Source organism: Leucopleurus acutus (genome assembly GCF_964270905.1).
Source record: "Leucopleurus acutus genome assembly, chromosome: 15".
Taxonomy (NCBI): domain Eukaryota; kingdom Metazoa; phylum Chordata; class Mammalia; order Artiodactyla; family Delphinidae; genus Leucopleurus; species Leucopleurus acutus.
Genome location: NC_139157.1, coordinates 32,736,938 through 32,748,286, shown reverse-complemented (window position 1 = coordinate 32,748,286; position 11,349 = coordinate 32,736,938). Strand labels below are relative to the sequence as shown.

Sequence of the window (11,349 nt, the reverse complement as noted above, 5' to 3'; positions counted from 1 at the left end):
GCTGTTCTTACCTAATTGTCTTGCAGATGCCTGGCACTGAGTCTTAACCGCATACTCTGAACTCAGGTTCTCTTTCAAAACTTCCAAGTTTAGCTGCGAAGGAATTCCTGACCAATAGTGCCACCTACTGATCAATAGGTGAGAAATCAGGACAGTGAGGAAGAAAGTACAAACCAGTCTAATCTGAAAAAGTAGGAAAAGATAGTAATGAAAAATCCCATAAAGTCAGTAAAATAAACTGCTTTTCCCAAAGAGTGCTAGCAAGGAGTTTACACTGAATTCTATAGCAGCAGTAAGCAAATATTGTGCAATTGTAAAGACTCATAATAACCCCCTCCAGAAAAGAGGAAGCACTTCCAAAACATTAACAGGGCAACCAGTTTTCTATAAATACCAGCTCTCTGTTTTTCACCAGCAACTTAAGAATTAGGATATTTGAGAGGCAAAGCAAACATATTTGTTGTTTTTATTTTCCCTCACATACAAACGAATAAAAACTAATCTACCCAGAGATTTAAAATTCACTAGAAAAAAAATTACAGAAAAGGCATTTGGGAAAATGCAAGGGCATTTATATTTAAGACTATACACTATAAAGTTTCTCCTCTTTTATAAGTGTAGATAGACATTTTTCTTGGTTATTTAAATGCAGTACTTACTGTGCAATGTCAATGAACGCAGGTCATGAGTTCTAAGAAGGACTCAAATAAAGTGGCATTTTCATGTTTATTTACCAAGATCTGCCACTTTTTCATTATCAAAAGCCTCTTGTGTCTCCCCACTCCCTGCCGTGAGTAGTAAATGTGGTGACAATTAGTTGACACATGCTTTACGCAGCCATTTATCTAAATCATATTCACCCCTGTCTTTTATTTAAGTTGGGCACCCCTAAAATGCTTTAAGCACTTGATTTTGCTTTTATATTGTTAACTGTCTTCATTACATGAAAATATTAATAAAACATTTTACTAACTGAGAAATTAATATATACTGTCAAAATCAGAAATAGAATACAGTGTGTTTTGAAAAATCCTAAAGAATAGAAATTCGCATAAGGAAAAAAAAAAGAAAGGAAACAAGCTTAAATCTCCCACATGTCTTCCCACTTTAAAAATTACACAGGAACAATAAATAGGAACAGTAAAAGTAGAAATGGCTTTTAACAAAAACAAAAATGGTCCATTATTATACTCATGAACGGATAGGGTTAAAAGTAATAATTCCAAGAGAAGATAATTTAGAAAAATGCATTTAATTATAAAAATTTTTTAAATAAAAAAGCAATGGCACAAATCACCACAAAGATATTTAAGTGATCATATCCACAGGCTGCTCTTATAATTAAAATTTGCGACTGTTCTCATTAGCAGCATTTTTCCCTCCTAATTAGAGTGACATCAAGAGCTTCTGAGAATGTGCAATTTTTCCTAAAGTCCTAATAAAAGTATCATAAACACGGTTGTGCAATATTTATTTACATCACCTTTTATTTACTACACTCTAAACTCAAAAAATATTGAACATTTCTCTGTCACTTCATTCCTCTTATTTACAGTACAGAGGCTCATCTCTTTTCACAATATGGTTTGTGCATTAAAATCCCTGGGAATAGTCCTTTCCACTGCATTGTAATAAATTTGCTCTGATTATTTAAAATAAGGACACAAACAAACCTTGTTCATATGACTGTGTCACACCCAGAAGAATAACTCTTACTGTTGACTTATTTATGAGTTAAAAAAAAAAATTCCTCTTTCAGCAGAATACATTCTCAACAATTACTGGATCATACAATCATGCATATTTGTACTGTTAATATGACAACAGGTAAAGCCAGCTATGACTTTTTAAGTTTCATTGAGAAGACTACAGCATACGTGAAGTGATCTGGCTTTCACTCTCTTGTTATCCATAATCCAGTTATTCCACGTGGATTTTTTAATTTATTCTGAGTATGTAAGTCTTAAATGGTGCAGTAATAATTGGCAGTTTCTGACAGTTCTATTTTCTTGATAGTGGATACAGTTCTGTGCACATGTCAGATAAACTGAAAAAAAAATGCAAATCACTTCATGTGATACAGCGGAAGAAGTGGGATGCTACTGTTTGAACAAATGATTCAAAGAGATAAATATTAACGTTCAATAGAGACAGGAATACTGTTGAATTCAGTCTGATTTAAGAGGTACTGCCCTTACAACTTGCCATACCTGGTATTTGTTACCTTTTTGGTTGAAAAGTAAACCCATTTGGGGGAAGGCAGATGTCAGGAGGAGAGAAAGGTGAAAAAGCATATATTACTGTATGTATTATGTCAGGAGAAAAAAAGAGAGGGAAGAGAGCATATTTTCACATTTAAAGAAAATGATGTCACTTCTGGACACATTCCACAGAGTGTATGAAAATAGCCTCCAAGCTAAATAAGCCCCTTTCTTCTCACTCCAGAGATGTTTTCTAATAATAATATGAATAAAAATAATTAACATAATCTGGCAGCAGCACAAATCTATAACTTTTTAAAGCTTGAGTGTGTCACTATTCAAGAGTCAGGTACATTTGAATAATAAAAGCGTCCCACTGTTTCTTTTATTTACACTCTTGACCCAGCAAATATGACTAAGGGAGTCCTTGCGGTTATTTGCAGCGTTAAGACTTCTATGATGGCTTTGACTTTATAACCCATTCAGCATTGGGGTTGAGCTGATATAAATCCTTCATGTAAGTGTCGTCATCGAGGCAGCGTTCCCCTAGTAAAGAGATGTTGCATCAGTTTAATACAGTGGGGAGATAGGGATGCAATTTTAACTTTAAGCCTAGTGGTTTAACTCAAGTCTTACGCTTCGAAATAGTTCTCATTTTTTCCTGTCTCCCATAATATTATAAGGCTTGGCCAAATATTGGAAAAGTCGATTGAGTAGTTTTCTAAATGTGCAGGTTTCAAATTAATTTAGGAAGTTGAAAATTCTGTGATGGACTTTTAAATGGTTCCTTAAAAGCTTATTCACCTTTATTAAGAGTGGCAACAGTTTTGAATTGACCTAAGTAAGAAACCATGCTTAATTCCCAATATCTAATAGCAAAATGCAAAATCAAATATACTAATACTTAATCTTTTTTTTCCTAATAATCTTGATTAATACAGGTAACAATACAGAGTTCTAGTGGAGTTGTGGTTTATTTAAATTTTTAGGAGTCTTCACATTCTTGTATTCAACTTTCAATATTTACTAAAATTTTTAAGTCCTAGAAAAAAATTCTAAAAACGTATCTTAAAATATTTTCAATTACTCTTTTGAATTAAACACCATTTCATTTATTTGTTGACAATTTCACTCTTACCTTTTTAAAGGTCAAAATAAGAGAAAACGTTTATGTTGAATTTTAATAAGAAGATGAGTACAACCCATTGATAATTACACGTGGGAAAATAAAATATGAGACATGGTCAAAACGAATCCATTTATCTTATTTCTATTTCATAAGCTAACAATATGTTTACGTATGCATATGTATATTATTTAGTAGGCAAGCAACAATGGCAAAAATAACTTCTGCTTTCGCTAAATATATCTAGTACTGTACCATAATAAAAGTGTCATCTTGGTCTTAAATGAGCTCAATTACTTCCTTTATTAAGATGTGCCATCAGTGTATAAAAAAGAAAAAAGTTTTGAAAAACTGCATTAACCATTTTAGGAGTTATTCCTGTTTTAGAGAAGCTGCCTTTGGCTCAGGTTCCACATAGACGGGCATTTGTACAAAGAAGCTCTAAGGAGCCAGAACAGAAAGGTGAGACCCCTAAAAAGAAATCCACAGTATTCATCAACTATCTACAGCTTGCTATATTTTACTTCTAATTTCTTTTTCTCTCCCAAAGACATAAATAATAACCACCGGCAATGTCAAATCAGCATATGGAATGCAAGATTTAAAAAATGTGCTTACCGGGACTTCCCTGGTGGTGCAGTGGTTAAGAATCCACCTGCCAGTGCAGGGGACACAGGTTCAGTCCCTGGTCCGGGAAGATCCCACACGCCGCGGAGCAACTAAGCCCGTGCACCACAGCTACTGAAGCCCGTGAGCTTTAGGGCCTGCGTGCAGCAACTACTGAGCCCACATGCTGCAACTACCGAAGCCCAGGCACCTAGAGCGCATGCTCCACAACAAGAGAAGCCACTGCAATGAGAAGCCGGCGCACCGCAACGAAGAGTAGCCCCTGCTCGCCGCAACTAGAGAAAGCCCGCGCACAGCAACGAAGACCCAATGCAGCCAAAAATAATAAAATAATAAATAAATAAATAAATAAATAAATAGCAACAACAAAAAAGCGCTTACCAATATTTCCTCCAATTTCATACAAAAAAACTTCCCCGTTCTTGAGAGTCTGGGCAACCCCACTACTAGGGATAAAACAAACTGATTAGTTGCATCATCAGACAGCTTGCAAGTAAATCACTTTAATGTCCTTGGGGAATTCTAGCTTGTATGGAAAATTCATAACTTAGACATACTGTAATTATCTACACGTTTGTATTTTCCCATCTGTTAAATGCTCTGAATAGGTAATAAAAATGTCACGCCTGTAAATTAAAATAAACAAATGGAACTGTACATCTGAAGGTGAAATAATAAATCAGTATCTAAATTTGTAAAGTTAAAAAGAAAAGTAACAACATTTTAGCTGCCAATAAAATTATTAATATGGTCATCTATTTTGCACAGGGACCAAAAAGGTCCTCATAAAACTCTAAGAAGTAACATTTCCACCTTAATTTTCACATTATATTTAATCAATAGGTATTTATCACGGGTTTGCTGTGCTGACCACTCTAATAGTCTGCAAGATGAATATAAAGACTAGGACATGGTTCATAAACCTCCCTGTGCTGACCGTCCAAATACGGGAGGTACATACACTCAAAACAGAAGCAAATACTCATTATGAAGACTTTACAAGTAGGACGCACGTACAGGTTTATACTCTTCAAAGAATCAACTCTCCAGAGCGTTAGGTTCAAACAATAAAAATGGGTAAAATTCAGTGGTTTACAAAAATCTCTATATCTGGGAAACCTGCTAAAAATCAGATCCAGGGCTCTAGAAACTCTGATTTAATTTGTCTACATGAAGCCCGAGAATGTGGTTTTTAAATGCTCTCTAGTGGGACTCTGATGCTCAGAAAGATTTGCGAACCACTGACAGAAGACCCTGAGGACACACTCCCTGGAACTGAGAAGAGAAAACCAGGTCTGACTTTTATCCAAACCATTAGAAAAAAAGAGTACATAGAGGCTTTCCTAACCAACCATTTAATGGCTCATCTGGTTATCCAGCTCCATCTACTCTGCTGTCCGTGACACACTGACTGCTCAGGGCTCTGGGAGTCCTCATGCTTAAGATCTGCCCTGCTAAGCTGTATCCTGACCAAGAGACGATTCACTTCGTTTTCAAACTGGCGTATGCTTATTTTTGAAATTAACTAATGTAATAATTATATTTTCATTTTAAATATAGTACATAACCCAATAAACTATGAGTATAAAAAGAGTCATTATTTCATGAAAACCAAGTGGAATGTTTTGGCAGACTAAAAAAAAATTCTAGTCAGATATTGTTCTCAGATTTTGCTTCTTGAGTATCTATGTTCTTATGCCACTTTAAAGAAACCTGAACTGGATTTCCTGGTACACATGAGCTTTCACTTAATACTAATCAACAAATCCATACAGAAAAGACAACAGTCGTTATCAAGGACTGGTGAAGACACTGGGCACTTATTTTATGTCATTCATGTGTTCTTGGCTTCAGTAGAGGAAGAAGGGGAAGAAAAGGATGGAGGGAAGTAGGGTTTCCCACTGTCACTATACAAGTGGAATGCAAATGGGAGGAGAGGAAAGTGGTGAAAGAAGATACACATAAACACTTACTGAGAATTTCACTTATTAGATGGCCCAGACAGATAATGCTATGTGCTTCACGGTCATTTTCCCGGTTAATTATCACAAGGCTATAACGTGGGCCCACTTTTACAATGAGGAATCTGAGACTTACAGAGATTATAAAAACTAGCCTAAGATGATTCAGGAAAAGCTGGTATTTGGATCCAGATCATCTGCTTCCGGCATCCCCAAGCATAAGGGAAAGGGCTGAGGACTGGGGGGGGGGGGGGGGGGGGGAAGGGCAAATGGACCAAGATGCTTACCAGACTTCCCTCTGGGTGAAGCAGGATGGCAAGAAGGGGGGAGGTAGAAGAAGGGATTCCACTTAAGGGGGTAGCAAAGCACCACAAGCAGAAAATCCAAATAAGCAAATGGCAACTGTCACAAAACTGGTGCTTTCTTATAAGAGTATGCCTACTATTATCCTACTCTACCCTAAATATTGAAGTCAGAGTGGAATATATCATACAACTTCAGAGTCACACCTTGTATCATCTACAAGTAGAGGAACACAAGTACAGATTAAATTGAGCACTTGGGTCCTGCAAGTAAATGCTGTGTAAATTAAACCATGTCTAGCCTGGAAGAGCTGCTTATATCTGAAGTCTGGCCAGATCTTCAAGTACACCATTTGTGGACTGACTCCCTTGAAGCGGAGAGAACTTTTAGGGAGCAAAGACATCCAAGACATTCCAACTGCTCCCAGAACTTAATCCCCCAAAATTCCAACTGGCCCAGGACTTCAATCCCCGCAAAGTCCATCTAGTCCCAGACTCTGCACCAATGGCCTCCAGATTCATGATAGCTTCTAGGCGCTCGAGCCAGTATGGAAAGGGGTTAAAGGACCTCCTTGGGGGACAGAAACCACAGATTTAGAACTCAGCTCTACTCCACCACCTATGTAACGCATGACCTTGCAAAGTCTTGGTTTTCTTATCAGTATAACAGAAGTAAGATAATACTTCCTTCAGAGCATGGTTGAAAGGGAAGTTTATGCTGGCTTACTGAAAGCCCAGAATTAGCACTAAGACACTCTTTTATTTCATCACCATCTGTTAACTGCACGGGCTCATCTCTTCTCCCAATTTACAAACCCTGAGGGAAGACAGTTTAAAGTATTTTTTATAACCCTTCCAACATCTAGCAGAGAGCCGTAGACAGAGCAGACACGTATTAAATACATGTGGTTCTGTATTAAAATTGGAGAAGTTCTGGCAGAAAAGTTGAATGTTAGACTGAGGAGATGAAATTCTATGGGAGACAGAGTAGACAGAAGCTAAGAGGCCAACGTCCCTGATGTCCCTGTCTTTAAAAGAAAAAAAAAAATTAGGTTTATTTCAATGAGTGGAAATGAGCGGGGGAAGCATTAAAATATAATTTTAGCTAAAAATAAGAATTTGAACACTGAAATGCCTATACCCTGTTCGAACCCCTAAAATTCAAGAAAAGATATCGCAAAATGTCTCTGAAAGTGTACATGGGAGGGATGCCAATGACCTTCAGAGGACTACTCCTGCCCCACCAGCTGCACACAGAGGGGAAGGCTTGGTCGTTCCTACTGAGGATAGTATGCTCTGTCCTACTGACTTCAGAGCTCCAGGGACCGGCTGTCCCCTCTCAAGTCTTTCTACCTTCTGTTTTAAAATTTAAGCATTTCTTTGTATTCATTATATTTCCTAGAAGAAGTTGTTCCTTTTGTTTTTTTTAATCCCACTGTATCCTAATTAGTGATTTTCCTAACAGCCTACACACAGTAATTAACCTCCAATCACCATATTCTGGAGAGAATATTGAGTGGCGTCGTGTACCAAGCCCACAGCGGGCACAGTGAAGGACTGCGCAGACCTCCTGTTCGAAACAGGCTCCACTTGAACACAAACTACACCCAATGAACTCAACTCATTCCAACAGTCTAATTGTTAAGTCTGCTTTTGTTTTCTGCCGGGAAGACAACATTAATAAGCCCTCACACCAGCCATAGTTTAAAAAAAAAAAAAAAAAAAAAAAGGGGGACAGAAAGAGAGAGCAAGTGAATTATACCATGGAATAATTAAAACAAAACAGGCCTCTACCTTTCTTGGCTGAGAAACCTGGCAAGTACATCACTGGCTCTGAGTTCTTCAGTTAGCTGTATTGCCATGGAAACTTTCGAAAGATGGGGAGCTTGCACTCGAATCACTCCCTGAGGAACGTCAGCCTGCAAAGCAATAATGACACTGGAACAAAGCTGGCAGCAGCTGGAACATGTAACTCTGTACAATGCATTATACGGTAAGTGTGCTTAACTACTACGCATTTTACTTCACTACATAAAAACCTTAACTACTATATAATGTAATTTGCTAAATTACATCAAACCTCAAATATCCTCTTAATGGTGATAGGAGAACTTCATAATGCCTGTGCAGTAATGCTTAATTATTCTTAAAGATGTAAAGAATGACAGCAATAACCATTACTGCCATATTAAGTGCTGATTTCTGAGTGTTATCTACTAGAGGGTGCTTCTTCACGTAGCAATTTATGAAATCGAATCAGAAAGAAGTTACTTTGCATGCTATTGCAATGTAAGCATTTTAAAAACCATTTCTGCGCATTCACAAAATTTCACAAAAATTTTTGTCCCTGAGAGTATTAAAATAAATGAAACATACTTTTCTAATACATTTGTGTTGTGTCTGCTCCTCACGTGGCTGACGCGCATACACTGCGACCGCATACTTTGAACTTGAGATGACCCATTCTAAATCCTGTGCCCACAGACGTTAAGAACATTTTATGTATTTGGAAGGTCATCAGAGAAAGATTTTGAGGATTGTAATATCAAAATATCAACGATGGCATTCAAAATATTAGGCTTAATTAAGTCCGAACGGCTCTGCTAAAATAAATACTAATTTATTATTTATAACCATATGTTCTTGAACAGATCTTAGACCAAACAGCACGCACAAATTATGTTTAAACATAATGCTTTAAACACTACAAACACCCTGTTTAATTCAACCAAAATTTACTAAACATCTACTGAGTACCAGGCATTGTGCTAAGTCTACTTACCTAGTAAATAAATAAGACACAAGTCTTTCCTGCACAATATTATTTTTGTGCTCATAATATCATTTTTAAATGTATATGGTCTTGAATTTTTTTTAAACAAAGTATAAATATATCACAGATGGAATTAACGTGATTCTTTGCAACGTTTAACAAAAATAAGATGATTTTTAGATCAGGCTGCATAAAAACGCAGGTGCCCCCAAAAGATATGACTGCTTCTCAGTAACATCTGAGATGTAGTGCAGGAATAACAAAGAAAAGCAATACTGCATAGGACCATCAAGGGAGAAAAGGGGCTTCCCTGGTGGCGCAGTGGTTGAGAGTCCGCCTGCCGATGCAGGGAACACGGGTTCGTGCTCCGGTCCGGGAAGATCCCACATGCCGCAGAGCGGCTGGGCCGGCGAGCCATGGCCGCTGAGCCTGCGCGCCCGGAACGACAATGGCTTCGTTCCCTGAAGGCTACAAACACACGCTCAACCTGTAGAGACAGGCTGTGCCCTCACCTGACCACTCGGTGAAGCCCCAAAGGGTGCATTCACTCCAAGCCAGTCAAAGACAAAGCATGTGGTACTGCCCGCTCACCGTTCTGCTAGACTAGACGAGGGACTGCATTCCTAGCAGCCTTGTATGACTCCTCTCCCTGGGGATACTGAGCTCAAGCCAAGCCCTAAAGGACGTCCTGATCCCAACCTGTGCCCAGACCCCTCAATTCCCGCTCTCTCTCTCCCATCCAGCCTGGACCCTTGGCTTGGTTTGTTGACTTCCCATTTCTGGGGCTTGTAGTTTGGCCTGATACCTTACCTGGTCTCTGACCTCCACCTCGCCTCTAGTTTACAGGTCTAATTTGCCTTTTCCCTTGATTCTAAGACAGATTTTATTTTCATTTGTAGCATTTTGAAAAATGAGCTGCTTCTTACAATGGATGGGGCATTTCACGTGGTAGTGTTGTTACCTTTTTCCAAAGCAGTTATTCAATCAATGAAGTATCTTATAACTCAGGGATTACGCTACATGCACTTCTCCCTTGGGGTTCATCTCTAGCTTATATCCTGCTGTGGCCATTCTGCCTGCTGTCCTGGCCTCAACTGTTTCCTCATAGGAGGTGAAAAACAATAAGCTGGGCCTGACAACTCGAACGGTGGAGCGAAAATTGTAATAGCAACAGTTGAAGCACTGAGTCTGTATTGATAAGCTCCAATCCACCTTGCCTACTCAGGGAAACAAGTACGAGTATTTTGGATTCTGTTAGTCTATTGTTATAACTATACTATAGGAGGGTCCTAAACAGCAGGTTGGGGTTTGCAGATCGACATCTACTTTATGCTGATTTAAACGTTAGGAAATTCTGCTCAAGTCATAGTGCCAAATATCCTTACATAGAGGCTTTCTTTGGTGAAAGTAATAGCAGCAAAAACTGTTTCCATAATTACATCTTATACAACCCTAGAATATCAAAAACGGCAGGCAAACGTATGCTGACATTTAAAGTGAAGTAAGTTGATATGATTAAGTTTTTATATATAGAAGGTCTACAATAAATGAGTTACACAAGCAAAATGATCCAGAAAAATAATATGCTGCTATAAAGAGTTCAGGAATATAACAACCTTCCTCTGCTCCCTGCCTCCCCCACTATTCCTTGTGGCATATTCCATTCTTTGGATAAAAAAAGGACAGTCAAAATTCACTACAAACACCATGCTTTCCTATCTTGACGAATGTTCTCCTCCCCTTCTGAAATATCCCCTGCTACCTATCCATTTTTCAAGGCCCAGCTCACACACCTCAAACCGCATGAAACACTCCGTGGAGGGTTTCTGACTCCATAGAATCAAGAGGAATTTCCTCTTTCCACTGAATCTCTTTTATGATGGAGATTCTAATATATGACACCTGTATTCTAGTTACATGCCACATATCTGAGTGACATCTGTAGCCATCTATCAATGTTTACTGATTACATGAGTCACTCAAAAATATTTCTCACTGGGGACTTCCCTGGCGGTCCAGTGGTTAAGACTCTGCACTCCAATGCCAGGGGCATGGGTTCAATCCCAGGTTGGGGAACTAGATCCCGCATGCTGCACAGCACGGCCAAAAAAAAAATATATATATATATATATATATACACACATATAATTTCTCTCTAGAAATGGTATGCTAATAAAAGTAAAATTTCTCCAGAATAAAATAAACTATACCAATGAGTATTTTCCTTAATAGCAGAAAATAGTCTTAGGAATATTGTCTGAAAGAAACAAGTTAAGTTGCTTCTATCTACCACATGGTACTACTACTCCCCTTGCTACTGGGAAAAGACAGGGAGGGAAAGAGAACAGAAGAAAGGACT

At 38.2% G+C, this 11,349-nt stretch overlaps 1 protein-coding gene across 3 annotated transcripts in view; it reads right to left on the bottom strand.

Moving 5' to 3' along the window:
• Positions 1-978: 978 nt before the first annotated feature.
• ARHGAP18 (Rho GTPase activating protein 18) overlaps positions 979-11,349 on the bottom strand; it is a 139,076-nt gene continuing 128,705 nt past the window's right edge. Inside the window, exons 13-16 of one of the 3 annotated variants that reach the window (XM_082855707.1) lie at positions 8,012-8,136; positions 4,336-4,397; positions 3,946-3,982; positions 979-2,747 (exon numbers count right to left, since the gene is read on the bottom strand). In XM_082855707.1, coding sequence (XP_082711833.1) covers positions 2,729-2,747; positions 3,946-3,982; positions 4,336-4,397; positions 8,012-8,136 — 243 coding nt within the window. In that variant the 3' untranslated portion in view covers positions 979-2,728. Of the gene's footprint in view, positions 2,748-3,945; positions 3,983-4,335; positions 4,401-8,011; positions 8,137-11,349 lie in introns of all 3 variants that reach the window. The other 2 variants (XM_082855708.1, XM_082855709.1) reach the window with 2 other exon arrangements.